At 37.0% G+C, this 27752-nt stretch overlaps 3 protein-coding genes across 3 annotated transcripts; 1 reads left to right on the top strand and 2 right to left on the bottom strand.

Moving 5' to 3' along the window:
• On the bottom strand, positions 1–27679 carry LOC122645292 (MDIS1-interacting receptor like kinase 2-like). The gene is made up of 6 exons (XM_043838612.1): positions 24811–27679; positions 24155–24496; positions 20899–20909; positions 6317–6323; positions 275–278; positions 1–11 (listed from the first exon to the last, which is right to left on the bottom strand). The coding sequence occupies exons 1-2, from the start codon at positions 27677–27679 to the stop codon at positions 24189–24191; spliced, it is 3177 nt and encodes a 1058-aa protein (XP_043694547.1). The 3' UTR covers positions 1–11; positions 275–278; positions 6317–6323; positions 20899–20909; positions 24155–24188.
• Positions 9907–10319, bottom strand: LOC122646328 (ubiquitin-like protein 5). Its single transcript, XM_043839863.1, has one exon. The coding sequence runs from the start codon at positions 10270–10272 to the stop codon at positions 10051–10053; it is 222 nt and encodes a 73-aa protein (XP_043695798.1). The 5' UTR covers positions 10273–10319; the 3' UTR covers positions 9907–10050.
• Positions 11429–14796, top strand: LOC122645293 (MDIS1-interacting receptor like kinase 2-like). Its single transcript, XM_043838614.1, has 2 exons — positions 11429–14285; positions 14558–14796. The coding sequence occupies exons 1-2, from the start codon at positions 11429–11431 to the stop codon at positions 14794–14796; spliced, it is 3096 nt and encodes a 1031-aa protein (XP_043694549.1).
• Positions 27680–27752: the final 73 nt, after the last annotated feature.

Here is a 27752-nt window from a genome sequence, read left to right as displayed (position 1 = left end):
TGCAACTTTCTCTACTTTTTTTTTTATTTGTTATTGTTTCTCTCACTTTTATTTTTGTTTTTGTTTTTTATTTTTATTTTTACTGAGTTTCCTTCCACCAACTGTGAGTGAGATCCCAATCACCGTAGGGCGGGAGAGGGCGGGAATAGGTATTGGGAGGTTATTTTGGTACATACAAAAACCTTAGGGAGGGGTTGGTGAACCATCCTCTTTTCGGTTTTTTTTTTTTATAAATATGTTTCTATTGAATTCTATTCCAACAATTAAGATGCACTTCCCTTTGGATTCAATGCTATAAGTTTGTTTTTATTTTTTTAGCAGATATTAACCGTTTTGATTTCTACTCCTACAATTAAGGTGCACTTTCATCGGATTTTATAATTTTTAAAAATAGTTAAATGAGGTTGGGACAATTTTAAAAGTTTTCTTTTATTTTATTCTAAGGTGTGATGTGTACTAACCAACTTTGGGGATTAAGTAAATCTTTTTAAAATAGAAAATAGTGGATATAAAACAAATTTGAAACCTATTTATCTTGTAAGTTCCATTTTTATCTATTAGATCTAAGTAATTTTTCCTATAAATAATGACCCATTAAGTGTTGAGCATAAGAAACTTAAGGGTGTGGTGAGAAGATGCTATACAAGGCCAACACAGGAAATGAAGTTGTAAAAAGAACCAAAGACAATAAAACTATTCTACTTCAAACCATGAATCTAGGTATATATACCCTCCAACCTCTTTTGCTCTTATTCATATATGCCCATTGATCACCATGTTGGAGCATTCAAGGGTTTTGTCAAACCCGTATCCGTCCCCATATAGATCCCTAGAATACGATTGAATCAAAATAAATAGGAAAACAAAGTGTACCTGACACCCACGTTTGTTGATAAAGAACACATAAGAACGCCTCCATTCATAGCAGCATCGATCTGTCAGAGAATGAACGCAATCCGCGATGGGGAACTTCGGTCGTCTCCTAAACTCTTCCACAACTCCCTTTCTTGTGGAGAAAAGAGAAAAGAGAATAGTGACTTCAGGAACCCCTCATCAGTTGTATTTATAATACTCCCCAAAACCCTAATCCACTTCCACAATGGGCCAGGTCGGTCCGGTCCATCTCAATAAAATAGTAGTAGTCACGTCAGCCCTTGTATTTCTTGATCGCCATCAATGATCGATCCGATAATAAATTAAGCCCACACTCATCGCTAACAAGTTGCCGTGGTCACCGTACTTTGAGCGGACAGTAGCAATAATAATCCATTCACCTTTTAACAATATCTCAAAGGAAGAAAATTTCACAAAGAAACAAAGACGAGTGTATTTTCAGGAGAGAGAACGGCCCCCAGCCGTTTGATCAGATGGAGTGGATTCCATCTGAACAGCTAGGAGCCGTTATCGTACATTCCCGTACATGAACGTGAGCCTTACTCTATTTTCAGTAGTTATCAATGAGTAAAGAATCATCCACGCCTCCATGGATAGAAATAAGTGTGGTTCATGTAACAATCACTAAAAACTCAAAAACGGGGCAATTAATAGGAAGGGGTTTGAGCTTCTTCTCTTGAAAACAAGTGTATTCTCAGTGATTCTTATTGAGCAAGGACAATCTATTTGCATGAACCCATACATCTCTTTCTCGTAGAAATAAATTTTTTTTTGAAGAAGGTTTCCTTCACCACGCGGTGAAAGATCATCACCCTTTGTCCCTCAAATACAATTATTGAATAGAGTCTATCGATCCTATGAGAACACCAATCGAAGGCCTCAGTCAATGAATACTCCATTGATCGTGATTGAAGAAAAATTGATCCTTTTTTTTTGGTTGATTCTAGAAACAAGGACTTTAATTTCCCCTTTTCTTTCATATTACGAAAGCTTTGTCAATGATCAAACTATTCAGATATTGATACTTTACGTTCTATATGCTAACCATTATATTATTAAACTATCTTAGATGAGTCATAAAAAAAAGAGACAAAACTGATTTTGGTGCCTATCACTTAGCAGACTTCTCTCTTTACGTTAAAAATTAAAAAATAAAAAATTAAAAACTGACTTTTTATTTATTTTTTATTTTTTTTATCAAAAAGAAATTATGCATTATACCCAAAAGCAACGGTCAAGTTCAAGTACATCCCAAAAACAAGTACTTGAAAATCCCTGCCCCTTCTTCTTCTTTACTTTTGTCTGTTACCTCCAAGGCTTTGAGAAAAACAAAAAAGCACTGAAGAATAGTCTTATAATTTTACTGAAAACAACTTCAGGCTCTCTCAAAAAATTTCCCTTTTTTTATATTCAAGCATAATTTTTCTTCAGTCTTCATCATTGTCCACTATTTTCTTCCACGGTGATAGAAATGTTTTTTTTTCTGTAAACCAAACACGTTATTAACTTTTAATAATATCTTTAATAACACAAACTCAAAAAATATATCTTTTACACAAACTGTGCCAAATAGACCCTTAATCCATTTTCCAAATCCAGCCTTATCTTTGTAAAGGAGAAGGACCCAGATTAAAGATTCTATGTAATCCACGTGTCTAGGTTATGCCTTGATTAGTTATATTATGTGTCCTGTATCAGCCTATATATTTGTAACTTCTCACATTCATTTCAATTAATGAAAACACCAAAGCTTCTATAAGAAACATTCAAGAATGAAACATTGAGGCACCAACTTGACACAATTAATTTGCTTGTTTCTGAGATTGTCAGGAACCACAAGATTATTTGAGCCAGGTTGACATCTGATCTTGAATCCAATTCAGTCCCAACTTCTAAGGTCTCTCTCATATTTGACATGGAAAAACGTAGCGCAAAAAACTAACTTCCCCACTGCATCACACCAAGAATTACCATCAAAGGTGGATTGAACCCATCAGCATTCATGCTCTAGTTCCCGAATAACCCTCGCATTGGACCAGCATTTTTTGGATAATTCCTTCCCGAAAAAGGTGGGAGTTAAGGCATTCGAAGAACAAATGATCAACAGATTCGAAGCCATTTCAACAAAAAATGCAGGTCATCCCAATTGAATAAAAATCAAACTGAATAACCAAAACTGTGTAAGATTTCCTGTTAGGTGGGCTAACATAGTCCCAATATTTAGTTTTCAAAACCGGTTTAATAGTGTTGACTAAGGGTGGAGTGAGCTAGATCCAATATTTGTAAGTGATCATTAGTGTAATATTGAATCATATTTAACACACCTTAATGAATTGAAATATAGTATTATGTGTGGACTTAAATTATTATTCCGTTAATGAAAAATAAATCCCCAATTTTTATTATAGGACTGCTCCCTACCCTCACTCATATAAATAACTTACATTAACCTATTAAGTAGTAAGCATAAGAAACTTAAGGGTGTGGTGAGAAGAGGGTAGACAAAAGGATCCAGATCTTCTACAGCGTGGGCTGTCCATCCTGTCGTGTTGCGTAGACACAAGGCGGCACTCATTGACCGTCTTACCCCTGCCCGAGCGTCTTGTCCAAGCAGGGGTAAGGTGGTCATTGCGCGTGACCCTGTGTCTACACAGCACAGGCAGGATAGGACAGTACACCGTAAAAGATTTGTGCTATAAACAAAGCCAACACAAAAGATAGAGTTGTAAAAGAAACCAAAGGCAGTAGAGCTATTCTACTTCAAACCATGGATCCAGGTATACCTTCTAACCCCTTTTGTTTTCGTTCGTGTATATATGCCCATTGATCACCATGATTTGACTGAAGTTGAACCTGAACCTTAACCGAAGGGCTAGGTATACCGATCATATCAAGTCAATAAAAAAGCTTTGACTTGACTTTCAACACCCAACAAAACATTTCTCTCTTACAGAAGCAAACAATGACTTTACCACCAGATCCAATCGATGTCTAACCAAGTTGACGCCTAACAAGTTGCCGTGGTCACCGCACTTTGAGGTGACAGTAACAACAATAACTCAAAGGAAGAATAGTTCACAAAGAAACAAAGAGAGTTTATTTTCAGTGGTTGTCAATGAGTAAAGAATCATCCACGCCTCCATGGATGGAAATAAGTGTAGTTCATCTAACAATTTCTTTATCAAAAATGAAAAGTCTAACAATCACTAAAAGCCAAAAAAAGAGCAATTAATAGGAAGGGCTTTGAGCTTCTTCCCTTGAAAACAAGTGTATTCTCAATGATTCTTATTGAGCAAGGACAAAATGTTTGCATGGACCTATACATCTCTTTCTCATAGAAATAAAATATTTTTTTAAGTACTTTTCTTTCACCACGCGATGAATCGCCGCCCTCTATCCCCCATTTACAACGATTGAATACTCCATTGATCGTGATTGAAGAAAAATTGGTCTTTTTTTCTTTTTTTTTGTTGATTCTAGAAACAAGGACTCTTAATTTCTCATAAACAAAATTGATCTTGGTGCCTTTCACTGAGTAGACCTCTCTCTTTCATGTAAAAAAAAATAAAAAATAAAAAAAACTGACTTTTTCTTCTTTTGATTTTCTTTTTTGATCGAAAATAAATTATGCATTAATCTCAAAAGCAACGATCAAGTTCAAGTACGTCCCAGAGAAATATGCTTGACAATCCCGCCCCTTCTTCTTCTCTACTTTCGTCTATTACCTGCAAAGCATTGAAAAAAAAAATTACTCAAGAAAATACTGCAGAATGGTCTACTAATTTTACTGAAAACAACTTCAAGCTCTCCCAAAAAATTTCCCTTTTTTATATTCAAGCATAATTGTTCTTTCAGTTATTCATTGTCCACTTTTTTCTTCCATGGTGAAAGAAATGTTTTTTTTTTTTTAAATTTCTATAAACCAAACACGTTTTTGACCTTCTAACCAAATAATAATTTTTTTAAACAAACTTTGCCAAACAAACCCTTAATCTATTTTCCAAATCCAGCCTTATCTTTTTACAACTCGCAAGGAGTGTTACCAAAAGAAATAAAAACTCTCAAGTATAAGCTCTTTATTGATTGGTTGCCGGACCTAAATGGATCTTTTCTTCATTTTCCTTCTAAACTTCATCCACCCAAACAAAGCATTCGCGATCAGAGAACAAAACCATGCCTGCATTTATGACCGTTTGATCCTTGGGTGATTATTTCTGTGCTCATGACTCCAGCCCACTGGAACTCGTGATCATAAACATACATGTGGACTGCGTTTAAACCTAATCCATTTCTTTGAATATGATAATTGTTATTGAGATAGTTAGTCTAGAGTATAGAGTATCTGAGAAAATTTTAGCTATTATATGGTGTTTATTTCAGTTGCGAGGTTTTTTTTTTTAATAAAATATGGAGAAATAATCGTTGCCAAGCTGCGTAGCATACATTAGTACTTTCATGTGTCTATCTCTCCGATGAAATGACGTATTTCTGCCTCTTATTGTTGGAGGACAGAGATAGATAGAAGGAGGCACTTGAGTACATTCCGCAGCTGCACAAGGAACTCATTTCCAAAAATTATAGTTTACATTCTATTATTTTGTTTATTAGGAAAGAATGAGAAGAAACTCATGTAATAATTAGTAGGCGCTACCTAATTAAAAAGGGGAAGAAGAACATTTCCCGGTTGCGAACATGGTCCTTGCACTAGAACGAAGCCCAATGGGAGAGCATGTAAAGGCATCAATCAGAGGATTTTTCATTTTGTAGGGAGTGGGGCAGTCATTTTCAGGGGGTTGTGTCTATATGCAAACTACACTTTTTTTTTTTTGGCTAAAGATCAGAAAGAAATATAATATAATTAAATGAAAAAAAATACAGAATTTGAATACCGGACGGATACAAGAACAAAAAGGACTAGCAATTAATCCCACACGCCAAAGATGAGGAGCGAACCCCACCCTACTTAAATCTATATCTTGGTCTCCCTAGAGCATCCTCAAGCAAGAAGGTATTGACCACTGAGGGGAAAGCCGACATAACAGTCTATATGCAAACTACATGCGACTAGGCAACATTCTTTTTTCCCCAAAAAAAAAAATATGACCTATATGCAATCGACTCCTCTACTTCCGGTTGCCCCTACTGCCGTGTGTGCCCCACACACAAGTAAGGCGGAATGTACCGCCTTACCCCTGCTTGAGCGGGGGTAAGGTGGTACTTTCCACCGCACTTGTGTGTGGGGGTGCACGGCAGTACCGGGCAGGCGGAAGTAGAGGAGTCGGATCCGACCTAAATGGCATAGGGAAATTCTAGCTAAGGATGTCATTTTGGAACCGAAACAGAAAACCAAAATCGAAGCCGTTTAAAACTGGACCAAACCAAATCAAACCAAAGAAGAATCGATGTGGTTTGGTTTTAGAACAATGAATCTTTTCTCGGTTTAGTTTGGTTCGATTTTGGTTTCATATATGGGTGAAATTGTTCAATTAGAATCAAACCAAATTTACTCTAAACTGTATTAGTAGTATAGAGTTAGGATTTGTGGCCTGGCACCAAAAGCCCTTCAAAAGCCACTGTTGCCCAAAGAAAAGTGATATGTGGAACAATCCTATTAACAACTTGTTCCGATACCGTGAAGGAAAGAACCAATTGAGTTTTCAAAGATGAAGCCATAAAGCATCACTAAGATTTAAGTTACAACAAATTTGGTACATTGACCGAACCCAGTCCTTATGGGCTAGGGTTCTTAATTAAAACTAAATATTTTCCTCACACTTCCCTTCTTGACCCTAGCATCTCTTTGAAGAAGGGATCATGGATTTGGAACAGCCTTGCTAAGTCACTTCCCTCCCTCCGGACTATCAGCTTTAGGAGAATCAGGAATGGTAAGGATACCTTCTTTTGGACGGAACCCTGGATCCCTTCTCTTCCTTCCTTCTCTATTATGCCTGATGCTTCTTCTAGGGCTTTCCCTGAAAGGGTTAACCTGTTTATTTCTAATAATAACTGGAATTTTGGACTGTTGGGTGCTTCGGCTCCTTGTTTTCTGGAACATATCCTTCTTGTTCCCTGCTCTGAGTCCCCTGACTCCTGGTGGTGTACTCTATCTAGAGATGGACGCTTTATTACCAAAAAAGCGTATCTTTTTCTCTCCAACACCCCTACCTATGATTTGTCTTTCTCCGCTTGGTGGAAATTTTTTTGGCATCTTAATAAACACAGAAGTTTAAAATATTTTTCTGGCCTGTATTAAATGCAGAGATTCCAGTTAAGGATTCTATTTCGAACTAGACTCCGCTCGGCCCAACTTGTGCTTTCTGTGGCACTTGTAATGAGACCCTTTGGCACTTATTGCTTTCTTGTGACTGGGTCAAACATAACTGGGCAGCTGGTCCTTTGGGTCTCAGGACAGAACACATCTCTCCCCCATCTCTGAGACAATTCTGCATTTCTACTTTTCCCAGCCGCAAACTTAATAAGCATTCTCTCGTCTGGTTTTTTTCAGTTTTCATTATTACTTGTTATTTTATCTGGCTGTCCAATAACAATTTAATTTTTCATTATGTGAAACCTAACCCTCTATTTGTATTAAAGAGGATTGAACTTTGGTTGAAGGACCTCTCTATCTCTCCCCCCCCCCCCCCCCATTGCTACCCCCTTTTCTGTATTATCTAATACCTAAGGCCTATTTGTGCACTCTTTACCTCATTTACCTACTTTGGATTTTCTTGTATTGGTTTGCGCAGGGCTTGATCCAACGGACATAGGCTGTTCTGGATGGACCTTGGGAATACTGTTAGATGGGAAATTCATTTTGTTAACTGCTAGACGACTAAAGAGTAAACACGAGTTGGAACCTGAATTGCTAGCTATCCTCACGGGTTTTGATCTGGCTAAATCGAGAGATTTGAAGCTGAAAGAAGTTTGGTGTTACAATAAGATGTTGCTTGGACTTCTTCCAACTCCATCCCTTTCCCCATGGCCATTAGAGGTTTTGGATTATTTTTTGAAAATTGTGGATAGCTCTTCTGACATCATGTTTAAGTCCTCCCCTTACCCCTCTATCCTATCTTGGCTTCGTTCCCTAGCTAGGTTAACCCTTCTTACTAATGATACTTGATTAGATGATTGTTGTATATCTCCTTGATTTGGCAATATATTTTTCTTTCTTTCATCAAAAAACAAATTTGGTACATTTGTTGAATATTCATCCTTATGAATCCATTTGAAAAAATATGTACATGTTAACTTTAAGTTATAATGTCTTTATTTTTCTCGAAACAATATTTAGAACCATTTTTTTTTTTTTAGATTGTGCTTTGTATTCAAGTCAATATGTACTAATAGTTGGAGCCACAATTCTATATTATTTATTAGTGAAATGTCTTGTGAGTAATAAGATTAAACTGGTTTACCAAAAAAAAAAAGGGAAAATTTCTTAGATCTACTAGATTAAAAAAAGAATTACAAAATAAGTATGTTTTAAATTTGTTTTACATCCATAAATTTACATTTTGAAAAGATTTACCTAATCCTCAAATTAGTTAGTGCCCGTTTGATGTGTCATAAAATCCCCCCACCAGCTCGGGCCGAGCTCACACAAGTCAGCCATAAACTCCGACCGAGCATACACAGACATCCTAGGCCGAGCTGCCTCGTCGAGACCGACCTAACAGCCGACCTCTCGGCCGACCTCCCAGCCGACCTAAAAAGCCCTCCTCCACAGAGGCTACCATAGCGCCCCACGGGGATCGTAGGGCCACGCGGCACACATCCCGAGAATCACGGGATAAGGATCGAGCCACGATCCCAAAGCAATACGAAATCACAATTTACATGGACTCTTACCTTAATAAGAGCCCCGACCCCGAAAATAGCTCTCCACTCCGCTCTACGCCGAGAGCCTTCCAAAAGAAGGACTCCTACTATACTAGGACTCTCCCAACCGCCTCATCTCATCCTCACTCTATAAATACCTAGGTATGGAGCACCATTCATCATCTCACTTTGACTACCGATTCTGCTGTTGCACTGGTGATCTAACTTTAGCATCGGAGAGTCCTAGGCCGGAGCCACACCGGCTCTCTTGTGCTCATCACTTGGTCTTTGCAGGCTCATCCGTGGGCAAACCAAGCATCGGAGATTTCCACACGCAACACCGTCCCGCCCAACAAAGAGATATAATTAAACTTCCTAATATACCCTTTGACTCAAATTTTTTCCTTAAAAAAAAAGCTAAAGATAATGCTTTAATAGTGTAACCGTTTGCACTTCCCACAATTCATTGAGTTCTCTCTTATTTCTATTTGGCAGGAAACTTGCAGAAACTAGCAAACGTGGTGCTCGCTAGATGCTTCCCTCTTCTCGTTATCCCTCTTTCACTCCCTGTTTTAATCCTCTAATGGTTATCACACGTAAACCCGGAAAGTATTGGCTCTCTTTCTCTACCCCAGTTGTAGCCTCTCTTTTTTTTTCACGATTTTGACTAGCTCCGTTTAGAGTTGCGAATGGTGTGTTGAATCAGGTTTTTATTGGTGGTATAATTGGTTGAAGTGGGGAAGGTGTTTGTTGTTTCATCCTCTTTCAATCTCATGCCAATCCTTGGTTTTATTTTCTTATTCCTCTTCTTTCATTGCTCATCACAGGAAATGGGTCCTGGCCAAAAGGGGAATACTATTATATTAATGTAAGCTTCGATTTGTTGATGCTCTTTTGCTTAGCTTTTTAGTTCCCCTGTGTTTGAGCAATGGGTTTGAGGAATGCTAGCATTGGGCGTCTATGAACTAGTTGAAAGACGTCTGGTGGTGGGTTATGTTTATCTTTCTGGATTTCCTGAGTTTCTCTTTGGATTTTTTTATTTTTTTTTATTTTTTTATTTTATTTTTATTTTTTATTTTTTTTGGAACTCCAGATAAGAGTCTTAAAAATTCTAAATTACAATACAAGTCTCACCAATCTAGCAATCATTTTAAGTTTTCCTTTTCCTACTCGGAAGTAAGAAGTGTCAATGTCTGCATTACATTACATATTATAGACTCAAAGAAGTAAACACTGCTTTTGAGTTCAGACCATGTATTTCCTCTCCTCTGGACCGAGAGACAATTTCCAACAAGCACACCTAACCATCATACCTGTTTTCTTTATTGGACAGACAATTTAGTTGTAGTAGAGTTCGAGGCTCATGCCGCCATGAATCTCATAGTCTTTTAGGGTGATGTGATCCTTATAGATGTTGTACCACTTCTGAGTCCTTATCTTCTCAACTCTCGTTCCCGTTTGAGCGGCAACGAGCTTCTTCAAGTCTTCGATGGTGTCATCGTCGTTGCACTTCACTCTAACTTTCTTTCCTAGAAGATCGTTCAACACCATTTCAATCATCTTTACCTCTCTCTTCCTCTGCAATTCACCTTGGGAAGCAAGCAATCGAGAATTACTCACTCAGACCAAAAAACTAAAAGCATTATCTTTAGCGTTTTTTAGGAAAAAAAGTGAGTCAAAGGGTATATTAGGAAGTTTAGTTATATTTTTTTGTTGGACCGGACGGAAACTAGCTAATTTGGGGATTAGGTAAATCTTTTTAAAATATAAGTTTATGGATGTAAAACAAATTTAAAATATACTTATCTTGTAATTCTTGTTTTAATCTCATAGATCTAAGAAATTTTCTCAAAAAAAAGAGACTAAACTTATAATAAAAATTAAGATTAAACCGAATTGATTGGATTCAGTTTTTGTTTTGAAAATATATTCTTCTCGTTTTCGTTCAATTTTGATTTTTTTGCATTCTGTATTTTGTATCAAACTAAAATCGAACCAAATAATGAAAACCAAAACCAATATTACCAAAAAATAACCAACCAACCAAACTGAACTCGAACCTGAACCTGAACCGGACCCGAACCCATTGACTCTCCTAATGCTAACCATACCGTCATGAAGCCCATGAAAACGCAATGGCTTGACTTTCATCACCGAATTCAGTAGGTTCCTCTCTCTCTCTGAGCAGCAAACAAAGACTTGACCAGCCGGAACCAATCGATGTTCAACTGAGTTGACCCATAACAAATGGTTGTGGCTATCACCTAGCAAGAACAATCCATAGACGTCAATGAAGAAAAAAGTTCACAAAGACACAAAGACTTCTTTCAGTGGTGTTTGGGTGTAGGGTTTCTTCCCCTCTTTTGTTTCCTTGTATTCGTCTGAGTAGAATTGGGATCCCATTCATGTCCGTGAACGTACAAGAATGGGAATGAGTCGCACAGATGACATCCACCTTGAGTGGATCCCACATGGTGGATCCTGCTTTGTCTGGGTTTGTCTTAGATGTTAAACATATATTTTTCTTTTATCTTTTAATTTAAATCTTGCTGACTTTTAACATAAAAATAATAATAATAATAATATCCACGCTTCCATAGATGGAAATCAGTGCGGTCATGGGACAATAACTAAGAAAGGAACAATTATTGGGAAGGATTTTGGGTTACAATAAATCTCCCATTAACTTTTCAATTGCTGAAAGGCAACCAAAACCATGGCTTTTTGCAAGCTAACTGTACTGGAATCCCTCTCCTTCAATCTCCTATCCTTCTTGTTCTTAACTCTGCTCCTTGCTTCTTCGAGTTCTATCAGCACTGCCACCAGTACTGCTTCTGTAGACCAAGCTGATGCTCTCCTCAAATGGAAAGCTACTGATCTCAACAACCAAAGCCAATCTGTTCTCAATTCATGGAGACTAGTTGATGATTCAAATTCCACTAATTCCTCTACGCGATCTGACCTGTGCATGAGTTGGATTGGAATTGCTTGCAATCAAAGAGGAATCATCACTGAAATTAACTTACCAAGTAAGGGGTTACAAGGTATGATTAATAACTTCCCCTTTCCCTCACTTCCTGCTCTTATACGTCTGGATTTCACTAATAATACACTTCTTGGCACTGTTCCATCCAACATTGCTAACCTCTCTGTTATTAACTATCTTGATCTGTCAGTGAATCAGCTCTCAGGATCAATTCCATCTGAAATCTGCTTACTTACCAATCTTAATATCTTGTATCTTGATCAGAATAATTTCAGTGGATCCATACCTGACAGAATGGGAAGATTGAAAAACCTTACAATTCTGACCATGTACTCCAACAACCTCTCTGGTTCCATACCTGAATCTCTTGGCAATTTGAGCAATCTAGGTGAGCTCTCTTTGTATGAAAACAATCTCATTGGTTCAATCCCTGCATCTATAGGTAAGTTGAGAGAATTGTACTCTCTATACCTATACAGAAATCAACTTTCAGGTCCCATTCCCCAGGAAATAGGAAATTTGACACAGCTCAGCTCTTTAAGCCTGGAAGATAATTATCTAATTGGTTCAATCCCTCAAGAAATAGGAAATTTGAAATCACTTGCTTATCTGTACTTATCTCTGAACAATCTCAATGGTTCAATCCCTGTTTCTTTAGGTAATTTGAGAAACCTAACCATTTTATCCCTCCATTCGAATGAACTCTCTGGTAGTATTCCTATAGAAATAGGAAATTTGACAAGTCTGACTGTCCTACAACTGCCTCTCAATCAACTAACAGGATTCATCCCTTCCACTTTGGGAAACCTGAAGATGCTCACCAATTTGAACCTACTGAAAAATCAATTTTCTGGATCAATCCCTGAAGAAATAGGAAATCTTACCAATTTGGCTAACTTGCAATTGGGAGATAACCATTTCTCAGGTAGTCTCCCACAAGGGCTATGCATGAGTGGATCACTTGAAAACTTCACTGCATTTAACAACCATTTCATAGGTGGTCTTCCAAAAGGCTTCAAAAACTGCACAGGCTTATTTAGAGTTCGACTCGAAAATAACCAACTTGCTGCAAACTTATCAGAAGACTTTGGGGTTTATGAGAAGCTGAATTACATTGATTTGAGCAACAATCAATTGCAGGGTGAACTTTCATCAACCTGGGGTCAATGCCAAAACCTGCAAACTCTAAAGATGGCTGGGAATAATATTACTGGTAAGATACCTCCAGAGCTTGGGATGTTAACCCAACTGCATGCTCTTGACCTTTCTTCAAATTACCTGGTGGGTGAAATTCCAAAGGAATTTGGTGAGCTGACAGTTTTGCTAAATCTCAGTCTGAGTGGCAACCAACTTTCTGGCAATTTACCATTTGAAGTTGGAAGGCTATACAGACTAACAAATCTTGACTTGTCCAGAAATAGTTTGAGTGGACAAATACCAAAAGAAATAGGGAACTGCTCCAACTTATTATATCTGGATTTAAGCAACAACAATTTGAATGGAAGCATTCCCTATCAAATTGGCAATCTGGTTTATCTTCAACTTCTGTTGGATCTTAGTCAAAACAGACTCAGTGGAGAGATATTGTCACAGTTCAACAACTTAGGAAACTTGGAAAAGTTAAACATCTCCCACAATCAACTCTCTGGTACCATTTCTTCTGCTTTCGACGGAATGGCTAGCTTGACATCCATTGATATATCTTACAATGAGTTCGAGGGTCAAATTCCCAACAACAGAGCCTTTCAAAATGCTACAATAGAAGCTTTAAGAAACAACAAAGCATTGTGTGGCAATGCAAGCGGTCTGCAACCTTGCAAATCATCCCTGTCAAAAGAAGAAAAGGGAAAACCAGATCACAAAATCCTGATTGCTGTTTTGGTTCCATTGTTTGGTTTGCTATTTCTTCTGTTTGTTTTTGTTATTGCTTGTGTAATCCACCGAAGGGTACGAGCCGTTGAGACAAAGCAAAGAACAACACCACGTGATAAGGATTTATTATCAATATGGTATTACAACAGAAGAATAGTATATCAAGAAATTATTGAAGCAACAGAGGATTTTGATGCTAAATATTGCATTGGGACGGGAGGATATGGAAGTGTATATATAGCAAAGCTGTCAACGGATCAAGTAGTAGCTGTTAAAAAGCTTCACCAACCATTACAGGATGAATGTGAGAATGGCAACATGCAGACATTTAGAAATGAGATTTGTGCATTGACAAAACTCCGACACCGAAACATTGTGAAACTATTTGGTTTCTGTTCATTTGCACAACACTCGCTTTTAGTTTATGAGTATTTTGAGAGAGGAAGTTTGGCTAAGATTCTCAGCAACATTAAACTAGCATCAGAGATGGATTGGACAAGAAGGGTTAATATTATTAAAGGTGTGGCAAATGCTTTATCTTACATGCACCATGATTGTTCACCACCAATCATTCACCGTGACATATCGAGCAATAATGTTTTGTTGGATGACGAATTTGAGGCTTGTGTGTCTGACTTTGGCACTGCTAGACTTCTAAATCCTGATTCATCCAATTGGACTTCTCAAGTGGGGACGCGTGGATATGTTGCTCCAGGTAATAAAATTCATCATTTCCCTACTTATAAAGAAATTTATTTATATATAGTATTTGCATGAAATATTTTCTTTTAAGATCAAGTCATTTTTATCAGAAATTTAGAATATATATTTTTCCCATTATCATAAGCTTCAAAATTGAATTACTCCCAATAAAATAAACATTGAATTTAATTTATACTTTTCTTACCATTAATGAGTTAGCGGTTATTAAATTTTCTGTTTTAGAAATCTAATGAAATGTGTTTTGGACTTATCCGTGCCTTCCAGAGCTTTCCTACACGATGCAGGTGACCCGAAAATGCGATGTTTATAGCTTTGGGGTATTAACACTAGAAGTGCTGATGGGAAGGCATCCAAGTGAACTCATCTCTACGCTATTATCTCCATCATACTCAGAACTGCCATCACCAAAGCAAATGATGTTATTGAGAGATGTGTTGGACAAACGACTCTCCCCTCCCACAAGTGATATGGTTGAAGAGCTCTTGTCTCAATCTCATGTTTAGCAACTAATCCACAATCTCGGCCGGACATGTACTATGTGTCTGGGAAAGTAGAAACTTTCATCTCAAAGCCATCTTTTGCCTTGCAAGCTGCTGATATTCAACGTCTCATAGAATAAATCAGGTTGTTCCTTTGTAAGTGATATGAATATATGTTTTGTTTGATGATTTTCTAGATTTTCTCTGGTTTGCTTAAATAATTTCTGTTTAGCTGGCTTGTATAGTGGGTATTGGGTGGGCATCCTTTTCCTATGTAGGGCTTTTGTGGGAGTCCACCCCCAGAACTAGGGCTTTTTTTTTTTTATATATATTTTCTTTTCATTTCAATTTATTCTTGAGGAAAAATCAGAGTCCTAAATGATTAATTAGCTAGGGACTAAAAAAAATTCTGCTTTTAATCTAATTAATCCATGAAAGTACATGGTTATTAAATGAGCATGCTAACTAGAAGCATTATTCAAGGAGTGTTTTTTGACTTTAGAGGCAATGCCCATTTTACTACAAAATTATTGACTTTTTTTTAGACAAAGTTGTAGACTTTGATATTTTGAAGTTATGTAAATGTACTAGACAAATTTTCAAAAATTTTGACTACATAATATCTTTTATGTAATAGATTGTTGACTTTTTTTGGGGGGACAAAGTTGTTGACTTTGATATTTTGCAGTTATGTAATATCATGACTTATCCATCTACCTCAATCATATGGCCTATATTGTATCAGACTAAAATACGTATGTAGAAGATACCAACTTTCAAGAGACAGAATTTTCCATCAAATATCAAAGATTTCTTTTGCCACGTGGTAAGTTGTGTATGAATATATTTTGACAATGAAAATGACAATCTCACAAAATTATGAGTCACACTGCCAATCAATAGTCGACAATTATTTCCATATCCCTTATTTTAGGGAGTCCAGTTCCATTGCACAAGCATCGTTTGACAGCTGTCCCTCTTTTGCTTCTAGAGATAACCCTTTGTGCCCTCTAAATGTGGCATACATGCAACATAGCCAAGCCCATTTTAGGGAAAAATTATCTCCTCTAGTTCCTTGCCCAGCCCAGTTCCCCAATCCCTCTAATAAAAAGGGGGGGGGGGGGTGGACCCCACCCAGGTAGAGCGTTCGGCAAGGATAGGGTGGTCATCCCCCCCCCCCCTTATTAGGGAGACTGGGGAATTGGGCAGGGCAGGGAACTGGAGGGGATAAAGATCCCCATTTTAGGTGGTTCCTGATGTCAATAGATCTTATATGATGTTTTTGTATTGGAAATGTGAGCACATTAAAGTTTGTATTGAAAATGTGAAATAGTATATAATTTTATTTTTTTTTGGTAATTAGTAGTATATAAAGGACATGATGATAAATCATACCTCCAGCTAAACCTCAGAACCAACAAGTTTCTCTCCCTATCAACAAAGAGGTTCATTGGACCCCCTCCTCTTCCACCTAAAATCAAGATCAACTCAGATGCTTCTCTAAAAAATGGTAAAGGAGGAATCAGATTTATAATCAGGGACTCTACTAGCAAGTAGCAACACTATTCAGACCCACAACATTTCTCCTCGGTTCTTCAAGGTGAGGCACTTGCAGTTCGAGAAGGTTTGCTCCACTGTATTTCAGAAGGTCTCCTGAATACAGAGGTCGAATATGACAATAGGGATCTCATCCAGCTTCTGTCATGCAACAATGTTCCTCCACCAACGAAAGTCTCTAATATCATTGGTGATATCAATTACCTTGTTCCCTATGTTTCACCTGCGTCCTTTTCTTTCATTATCAAGGAGATTAACAGCACTGCTGGCTCCTTGGCTCGGAGAGCCCTGTCCTCTGCGAGTCTGACAGAATGGCAAATATCCTCCACTCCTTGGTTGTCTGATTGTTGTAATTTGGACACCTTTGTGCTAATAAATGATTGTTTAAATACCAAAAAAAAAAAAAAAAAATACAAATATTCTTCACATTTGCACCAGAATTTTGTATTTCATTTTATACACAAATATATATGTTGATAGAATACGTAAATCTTCTAAGGCTTTTCTATGCTGGGTATATTGCCTCTTTGACTGAAGAATCGGCAGTCCAGCGTGCCTCAATTTTCTGTGTAGACTTCATGTGCATTTCCTACAGAGTGGAACCTAACTCAGCTCAGCTCCGCCGAGCCAAAAGGGAAGAACCGCCTGTTAACAACTAGATCCAAGAGAGGGAAAAACAAAAAAAAAATTTGAGACAATTTTGGGACACCAAACATGACCCGGTACCACCGATTACAATTCCTAGTTCCAGTAGAAAGGGCTTGCGGAAGCAATTTCCAGGTAGGTGAGGGTATTACTTTCACCTCACAAAGCTTCTTTCTTACCGTGTGAGAAGAGTTTTGTAAGCTGGGGTATAAGAAGTCCAAGATGAGAACTTTCTTAGACTTCTTAGCTATTTACATATAACGGGCTTTCTTAGCTTCACAGCTTTGAACGTTGGCTTATCATTTTTTGTGGCAGTCAGTAATGGAGACTCTGAATCATCGCTTTTATTTTATCACTTTGATTGTTTTTTTAATCTGTCTTGCTGCATCTTCTCCAGTTTCATCTGCTCGATCCAGCAGCAGTGGATTTCGAGATTATCTCACCAATCCCACCACCAAACCAGATCCAAATTTTGTTAAAGTGGAGTATACCGGAGCTCCAGTAACAGAATTTTTGGTTCTTCGTCGGAATCTTGCTACTGCAACTCCTGGAAGTGCTCCAGGTGGTGGAGGGCCAAACGGCAAATAAAAGGGGAAGAAAGTCATCTGCTACACACGGTCCATACGTTAAGCTTTAAATAGTAATTTTCTTTAGGATCATACTTTGCTTGTACTTACCAACAGCTGTCTAGTGCAGTTGGTGAGCTGTGGTGCGCTTCATGTCCATGCTCACCAGGAGGTCTCGAGTTCAAGTCTCCTCGCTGGTACCTTCCCCCCTCCCTATTTCTCCCCCCAAGCCCCCAAAAGAAGAAATAATACTCAGTTTGTACTCTTAAAAATAAAATAAAAGCAAAGCAAAGACATTTCTTCTCTATGAAATTGATCCTTTTTTATTATTATTATTTTGGTAATGCTATGAACTTGACTTTAGATGCGCTTTTGATGTAACCATAGCCACCGACCCACTAGCTTTAAATTGGAGATTAGAGATTAGAAGTGCTCTGTAATGTTCAATTAAATTATTTTGGGAAAAAACATACGAAAGGATAATTTTTGTTCAAACTCCTCTCTTGATGGAGGATAAAAGGAAAATCCGCAAATTTGACCCAAAGTTAGTTAAAAAATCTAGCATGAAGCATTAGATTGAAATGGATAAAAATGTGAAATAAAAGAAGGCATGAGCTTACCGGATTATTTTGTTGCTACCTCTCTTTTGGAGAAGCTGTTGGTTTCTTGGAATGATTTCAAATTCACTATGAAGTATAAGACGAAGAATTACTCATTAGGCCAACTAATATCTAAATGAAGATTGAGGAGATGAACCAGGAAAAAGACAAGGGGGAAAAGACTAAGGAATTCAAGTCCAAGGCTAACCTTGTTGAGTTTGATAAATACAAACAGTTCAAGAAGAACGTTGATGTTAAAAAGAACAACAAATTTAAGAAGAAAAAAATGAATTGCCTCACTTATGGCAATCCTAGTCACTTTAAATATTACTATCAACAACTCAAAAAGAAATGCTACAATAAAGTCAAGATTAATCTCACGGATGCAGAACCTTTACAACGGTTAAATGAATGATTTGATAATAAGATTCATTCCTCAGATCACTCCTCAACAAGGCAAGACTGAAATTGTTAATGAGTTGATTGTACTTGAGCATTGATTACATTATGAACAGAAATTTAAGGACCTCTTCTCCATTTACATGATTGAGTCCTCTGAATTACGACAAGCTAGATTAGAACATTGTAGTACACCTTACATTGGGAGACTTTTTAATCTAGGTCTCATATAAGGTAATTCAAAATCGGCGATTGACAAATATCAAGTTTGTGTGGAGATTAAGTTCACGAAAAAGCCTCATAAATTGATAGAAAGATAAAGTGAACTTCTAACCTCGGGGCATGGTGACCTAGGAGACTTTAAGTCACATGAGTCAAGAGGTGGTAAAATATATTTTATTATTTTTAGGCTATTTTCAGATGCCAAGAAAAGAAAAAAAGAAAAATAACAAAATGAATTTGAGAAGAGAGAGAGAGAGAGAGAGAAACATAAATCAATCATTGCATCATCATGATTTTTATTTCATTATGTTTTTTCTTTTCTTTTCTTGACATCCAAACATAAATGACTTCTCTAGATAGACTAAAATATATCTTCTAAATCTGTATGTTTTACGGGTTAAAGGTTGAAGATTACTTGGGAAGGAAAATAAAGAAGTTAAGGACTGGTAGAGAGAGTTTTATGAAGAGAATGAGATTGTGATTATCTAAAGTCTTAATTCGTTTGTTTTTGAAGTTTTCTTCCTTGAGATATTGTTATATGGAGTATTCTTGCTACTCGCCTGTTAGGAGCCCTCTCGGTTAGAGTTTGATTGGTTCTTGGTGGTCAAGTCTTTGTTTGAGAGAGAGAGAGAGAGAGAGAGATTTTGTGCCAACTCTAATAGTTATGTTATAGACAAATGCTAACCATGACACGTAAAGGTATAATGCCTACAAATTCAAAAGGGGAAATTTTTTCAACACACCTGGCCAGACATTCTTGACCATGTTTCAAAATGGAAGACAAGTCATGGAAGGAACTGAATTGGCCACGCACGATGAATGGATGGACAAGAATGAGGCAAATACAATGAGTTTTCGATATTCATTTATACTTTTCAGAAGAATATGAGGTTGGATAGAGAAGAAGGTTACCTAGAATCTTAGGGTTATTAAATATCCCTATTAGCCGAAATCAATAATATCTCAAGTCGTACATGCTACCCTCTCCTGCCCATCTTAAAGCCACGGTCAAAGATTATCCCTTGATTGTGATTGAAGGAAAACTCAGTCCTATTCAAACATAAATGCTCAATTGATTCATAGTATGGGGCTTATGATATTTTGGTTTTGAAAGTCAAGCCATGCACTTCCCCTATTTCGTATATATATATATATATATATATATATATATATATATATATATATATATATATAGGTCATTACCTGTGAGTTTCCTCCAATTGCATCCTATTCAAAAGAAGAAGAAAAATTCCTCTCATTCCTCCCTTTTAGTCCCCACAAACTTATTTACTAAGTTTATTACAGATTTTTCTTCCACTGCCTCTTCCACCAATGACCTACAATAAATTAACCCAAAATTCCATATGATGCAATTTATTCAACCAATGAAATTTTTTCCTCTTCCCTAATGCTATTCATGTTTAGCTTTTACTTTAAAATTGCAACTAATCTCAATTTTGGTAGTCAGAATGAATTTAATATTGTTCATTTTAATAAGAAAGAAAGTTCTCTATAATGGTGTTTCTACTTAATTATTAATTGAATACAAATCAAGAGGTAATATGGACTAATTCCATGATTTGAGGGAAAAAAAATGATAGTGGGTTGCGTATATCATGTGACTGATCTTATAGTAATTAATATTATTGAATATATGTAACATGTGTTCGAGAATTTTTTTTATTTTAATTTTAGACTGCTTGGAACTGTTTAGGACCAGAACTGGAACCGGCCCACCCATTAGTTAATGGTCTTGGATCTCAGGTTTGGAACCGATTAACTTATTGATCCAGTTTTGGTCCTGACTCCTTAGGGTTGGAATCGTTAAAGAACCGGACCAATTGACACCCCTATTAATCTAGTACCGCCTATCATTCACTCCCTCACATCCCTCTCTCCTCTTTCCCATTTAATGTGTGAAACCCTCTCTAGATAATTATAGGAAAAGAGAACGCTACTTAGGCACGTGCGGTACGCTGCCCCTGCGCCAAGACACAGGGGCAAGCGAAATCATCGCTGCACCCCCGAGAAATTCTGCCATTCCATGGGGGCACGGCGATCATTTCACCCACCCCTGTGTTTGGGCGTAGGGAGAGTGCACTGCATGTGCCCAAGTAACATTGTTTTTCCCCTCTCACGTGTATGATGCCTATGTAGATAGACTGCATACCCACTTTCCTCCTTCGAAATTAATATAGAAAAAAAAAAGAATCAGGGAGGTTTGTAGAGATGTAAACGGATCAAATATGGATAAGTGTGATTGGTTTCGGATATTCCCTCACCAGATATGGATACGGATGCGAATTGACTTGTGTAATCTAGACCTTCCTCCTCCTTATGGGGGATATTATTCGCTCACAATCCATGCCTCACAGTTGTCACTTGTCTCAGTCTCAAGATTCTATTTTCTCATTCTTTAAAATATATCAATCTTCAAAAACCCTTAAGATCATTAGTTACTTAATTTTTTATCAGATAGATTATTTTCCAGATTAGTCGAATTCTAATCCGAATACTATTAAACAAATACAGTTACCTCTAAACGAATACAGATATGAATCTAATTTACATTTTTTAAATATCCATTTACATCAAGATTTGGAGGTAAAAGCAATGTTTTGAAAAAGGTTTATACCCTCACCTACCTGGAAATTGCATCCGCAAACCCTTTCTGCTGGAACTAGGAATATATAGTATTCGGTGGTGCCGGGTCATGTCCGTTTGGTGTATCAAAATTGTCAACTTTTGTAACCTCACAAAGCATTGTGTGAACCTTTCCAAGACTGCTTGTTAGCCATACTTATAAATGGCCTTCCTTTATATTCATTGTAAGCAGCTGGCTAGTCATCCATTGCCAGGGAAATGGCAACTCTGAATCGTTTTTATTTGATTTCTTTGATTGTTTTATCAATCTGTCTTCTTGCATCTTCTCCGGCGTCATCTGCTCGGCCTGGCAGTGGATTTCAAGATTATCTCACAAGTCCCAGCACCAAACTAGATCCAGATTTTTTTAAACTGGAGTATACCGGAACTCCGGTAACACAGTTTTTGGTTACTCGGAAGCTTTTTGGTCCCGGGCATGTTCCAGGTAATGATGGTCCAGTTAATGGTAATGGGTCCCGTTAATGGTAATGATCATCATTAATTCATCGATCCTACACCCTTGAAAATAAAGGGAAAAAATGTAATCTGCTACACACGGTCCATAAGGTAAGCTTTCAATAGGTATTTTATTTGTACTCTCGAAATGAAAGTAAATAAATAAGAGACTTTTCTTCTTTATGATCTTTATAATTACTGTTAGATACACATTTGATTAGACGGGCTTTGAGCAGTTCACATTGAGTTGCCATCTAGATTAGAATCTAAGGTTACACAATTTAATTAACTCCAAATGATAATTGGTTTGACCATGAGATTAAGATGTCGTCAAGCTAAAATCTACAAAAAATGTTAGGCACCCCGTCTGCCTGATGAAAACTGATCTTCCATTTAATGCTTATAAATTTTTTTTTCTTTTTTCTTTTGGTAAACTTTTAATACTTGTGGTTATTAAATAATGAATATTTTTCAAAATTATTAAATGAAATTTTAATTTGAAGTGCCACGCACGATCTTCGTATTTAGTTGGCCATTCTTTATCGTATCAAGAGTTCAATTCCTCTTGTCCTAACCTACCAGTCTGAGTTGAGACTATTCAGTTTTAGCTTCAACCTCCATGTACTTGCCTCGTTCGATTGATTCATTATACGAATGGATGCGCATCTTTGGGTCAGAGCGTTGGCTTAAAGCTTTAGTTCTACCTTAGCATTAATCATTAGCCTTAGCATTAATTCCCCATTCCGTATAGTTTGAAAGTAATCTATTTCATCCAATCTTCAGGATCTTATTGACCGACCTTCCATCAGATCCACAAGAAGAATCAAGGGAGGCAGATAAAAATCTGTCTAGAAAAATCCGAATACTTAATAATAAAAAATTAAGTAAATAAACATCTTTGGGGTTAAGTTTTTGAAGATTCAATAGATTCTAGAATATGAGGAAAAAGAACCATGGTCTAAGAGATATGGATTGAGAGTGAATTGTATCCGCTAATGGCAGGAAGGTCCTGGTTATACAAAGTAGAGGTGTAAACGGATGATAAAAAAATTTATATTTTATTTATATATATATATAAAGACTTGTGTTGGATTGGCACTACATATATAATCTATAAAGATAGAATAAAAAATGTGGATTGAAATAAATAAGAAAGAAATAGGAAAGAATCTCGGTCCGAATCCATTTAGAGGTATCCATATTCGGCCAGAGAATATCTAGATCGGATCACATCCGAGTCGAATCCGATCCGTTTATAGGCCTAGTTTTGAATTATGGTTCTTGGATACAAAATTTGAAAACACTAGTAGTTTACCGTCATAAAAAGCAACGAGGAGTTGGTGTAATCTTGCTTTTTCAGTCTCCTGTGAGTATCATTTTTACATCACATGTTCTCAATTGGAAGGAAAAATTCATTTTGTTCAATAATTTATTTCTGTTTTGATCGTTCAAATCAAAACCCTAACTTGTAACCACCCGTTCTCATGATCTCTTTGTTCCAAACTTCTCAAAGGATCGTGCACAACTACACAACTCTTGGTCAAATTTGAATTTCGTTTGAGGTGTTAGGGATTGTCGTTTTTAAGCTTTATTCCTAAGCAAAGAAGTCCACCATCCTCATGAACTTGAAAGGATTCTTGTATATTCAATTGAACTTAAAAGTAGAAAGGATTTTTTAGTTCCCAAATCATTTAGGACTCTGATCTATCCTCAATCTTTTTTTTTTTTTTTCTTTTTTTGATGAATGGAAAATACATTAAGGCTCTGTTTGTTTCAGCGTAAAATTTTACTTGAAAATTTTCACTTCAAAAAATTTGCCTTATAAAATTTTACATGTATAAAAGTTTTCCTATACTCCAAACATTGGAAAACTTTTCAACATGTAAAATTTTATATTTTCAAAGTAAATTTTACCATGGAAAATTTTCTAGGTAAAATTTTACGCCAAAACAAACGGAGCCTAAGGAAAGAGAGCAAAGTATAGCACAAAAGCCAAAGTGGCTAAGCGAAGAGGAGACGTCAAACAAACTATCACAGATACATCAAAAGTCAAGGGGCAAAATATCAAACAAGATAATGATACAAAAAGACAAAAGGATGCAATTACCAAAAAAAAAGAAAGAAAATGGATGCCCACCCAATATCACAGTACAAAGATTTATTACATTTAAAAAGCCCTATATAGAAAAAAGGGTGCCCACTAAATATCACAGTACAAGATAGCAAAATAGAAATTATTTAAGCAAACCAAAGCAAATCTAGAAAATTATCAAGCAAGATAGACATGGTGAATACCAACACGAAGCATATTGCAAGGCAAATAATGGCTTCAAGATGATAGTTTCTCAGACACATAATGCATGTCAGGCCGAGATTGTGGATCAATAGCTAAACATGAGATTGCTAGCTTCATAACAGATAAGAGTTCTTCAACCATGTCCATCGTGGGAGGGGAAAGCCGTTTGTCCACCACATCTCCCAATAGTATCATTTGCTTTGTTAGTGGCACTACTGGGAACGATGACAATAGCATAGAGATGAGTTCACTTGGATGCCTTCCCATCAGCACTTCTAATGTTAATACCCCAAAGCTATAAACGTCACATTTTCGGGTCACCTTCATCGTGTAGGCAAGCTCTGGGAGGCATGAAAATCCAGCAAACATTAATTAGATTCTTAAAATTTTAAAGCTAATAGGACACTATATCTTCAATGCTAAGGAAAGTCTCAAAAAATTCAAAATTTATTTATTGGGGAGTAGTAACTCAATATTGAAGCTTATGATAATGAGAAAATGATCCAAACTTCTAATAAAAATGGCTTGATCGATAAAAAATTTGACCAATTATAAAATCTCACTAAGTAAAATATTAAATAGAAAAGTGAAGTATTAGTTATATGATAGTAAAAGAAAAATATTTCATAACTAAGGCAATGATGAATTTTATTACCTGGAGCAACATATCCACACGTCCCCGCTAGAGAAGTCCAATTGGATGAATCGGGCTTTAGAAGCCTAGCAGTGCCAAAGTCAGAGACACATGCCTCATATTCTTCATCCAACAAAACATTGTTACTCGATATGTCACGGTGAATGATCGGTGGTGAACAATCATGGTGCATATAAGACAAAGCATTTGCCACACCTTTGATAACATTAACCCTTTTTATCCAATCCATTTCTGATGCAAGCTCATTGTTGTCAAGGATCTTAGCCAAGCTTCCTCTCTCAAAATACTCATAAACTAGAAGGGAGTTCTGTGTATATGAACAAAAACCATATAGCTTCACAATGTTTCGGTGTCTCAGTTTTGTCAGTGCACAAATCTCATTTTGAAATGCCTGTATGTTGGCATTCTCACATTCATCTTGTAATGATTGGTGAAGCTTTTTGACAGCAACTACTTGATCCGTTGACAGCTTTGCTATATATACGCTTCCAAATCCTCCCATCCCAATGCAATATTTGGCATCAAAATCCTCTGTTGCTTCAATAATTTCTTGATATACTATTCTTCCGTCGTAATTCCATACAGAAAATAAATCTGTATTACGTGGTGTTGCTCTTTGCTTTGTCTCAACAATTCTTAACCTCCGGTGGATACGAGCGATACAAAGAATAGAAAACAGAAGAAATAGCAAACCTAACAATGGAACCAAGACAGCAATCAGGATTTTGTGGTTTGGTTTTCCCTTTTCTCCTTTGGACAGGGATGATTTGCAAGGTTGCAGACCACTTACATTGCCACACAGTGCTTTGTTGTTTCTTAAAGCTTCTATTGTAGCATTTTGAAAGGCTCTGTTGTTGGGAATTTGACCTTCAAACTCAGTGTAAGATATATCAATGAATGTCAAGTTAGCCATTCCATCAAAAGCAGAAGAAATGGTACCAGAGAGTTGATTGTGGGAGATATTTAACTTTTCCAAGTTTTCCAAATTTTTGAACTGTGACAGTATCTCTCCACTGAGCCGGTTTTGACTAAGATCCAATAGAAGTTGAAGGTAAACCAGATTGCCAATTTGATAGGGAATGCTTCCATTCAAATTGTTGTTGCTTAAATCCAGATATAATAAGTTGGAGCAGTTCCCTATTTCTATTGGTATTTGTCCACTCAAACTGTTTCTTGACAAGTCAAGATTTGTTAGTCTGTATAGCCTTCCAACTTCTAATGGTAAATTGCCAGAAAGTTGGTTGCCACTCAGACTGAGATTCAACAACAATGTCAACTCACCAAATTCCTTAGGAATTTCACCCACCAGGTAATTTGAAGAAAGATCAAGAACATGCATTTGGATTAACATCCCAAGCTCAGGAGGTATCTTACCAGTAATATCATTCCCAGCCATCCTTAGAGTTTGCAAGTTTTGGCATTGACCCCAGGTTGATGAAAGTTCACCATTCAATTGATTATAGCTCAAATCAATGTAATTCAGATTTTCATAAACCCCAAAGTCTTCTGATAAGTTTGCAGCAAGTTGGTTATTTTCGAGTCGAACTCTAAATAAGCTTGTGCAGTTTTTGAAGCCTTTTGGAAGAACACCTACGAAATGGTTGTTAAATGCACTGATGTTTTCAAGTGACCCACTCATGCATAGCCCTTGTGGCAGACTACCAGAGAAATGGTTATCTCCCAATTGCAAGCTAGCCAAATTGGTAAGATTTCCTATTTCTTCAGGGATTGAACCAGAAAATTGATTTTTCAATAGGTTTAAATAGGTGAGCTTCTTTAGGTTTCCCAAAGTGGAAGGGATGGATCCTGCTAGTTGATTGAAAAGCAGTTGTAGGTCAGTCAGACTTGTCAAATTTCCGATTTCTATAGGAATCCTACCAGAGAGTTGATTCCCATAGAGGTATAAAATGGTTAGGTTTCTCAAATTACATAAAGAAACAGGGATTGAACCATTGAGATTGTTCAGAGGTAAGTATAGATCAGTAAGTGATTTCAAATTTCCTATTTCTTGAGGGATGGAACCAATCAGATAATTATCTTCCAGGCTTAAAGAGCTGAGCTGTGTCAAATTTCCTATTTCCTGGGGAATGGGACCTGAAAGTTGGTTTCTGTATAGGTATAGAGAGTACAAATCTCTCAACTTACCTATAGATGCAGGGATTGAACCAATGAGATTGTTTTCGTATAAAGAGAGCTCTCCTAGATTGCTCAAATTACCAAGAGAATCAGGTATGGAACCAGAGAGGTTGTTGGAGTACATGGTCAGAATGGTAAGTTTTTTCAATCTTCCCATTCTGTCAGGTATGGATCCACTGAAATGATTCTGATCAAGATACAAGATATTAAGACCGGTAAGTAAGTAGATTTCAGATGGAATTGATCCTGAGAGCTGATTCACAGACAGATCAAGGTAGTTGATAACAGAGAGGTTAGCAATGTTGGAGGGAACAGTACCAAAAAGTGTATTGTTAGTGAAATCCAGACGTATAAGAGCAGGAAGTGAGGGAAAGGGGAAGTTCTCAACCATACCTTGCAAGCCCATACTTGGTAAGCTAATCTCAGTGATGCTTCCCCTTTGACTGCAAGTAATTCCAATCCAACTCATGCATGGGTCAGATCGCATAGAGGAATTGGTAGAATTGGAATCAAGTAGAGTCCATGAATGGAGAACAGTTTGGCTTTGGTTGTTGAGATCAGTAGCTTTCCATTTGAGGAGAGCATCAGCTTGGTCTACAGCAACAATGGTGGTGCTAGTGCTGATGGAATTCAAGACATAGGAATTCGAAGAAGCAAGGAGCAAGGTGAAGAACATGAAGACTAGGTGGTGAAAAGAGAGGGATTCTAGCAAAGTTGAGTTGCAGAAAGCCATGTTTGTGGTTATCTATTGCGACTGAAGAGTAGTGGGAGCTTTATAGTAGGAAAACTAAGTGGAATGTAAAAAA

The sequence above is a fragment of the Telopea speciosissima genome, chromosome 11 (assembly GCF_018873765.1).
Source record: "Telopea speciosissima isolate NSW1024214 ecotype Mountain lineage chromosome 11, Tspe_v1, whole genome shotgun sequence".
Taxonomy (NCBI): Eukaryota; Viridiplantae; Streptophyta; class Magnoliopsida; order Proteales; family Proteaceae; genus Telopea; species Telopea speciosissima.
Note: the sequence above shows the minus strand (reverse complement) of the source record. Positions and strands in the feature narration are given on the sequence as shown.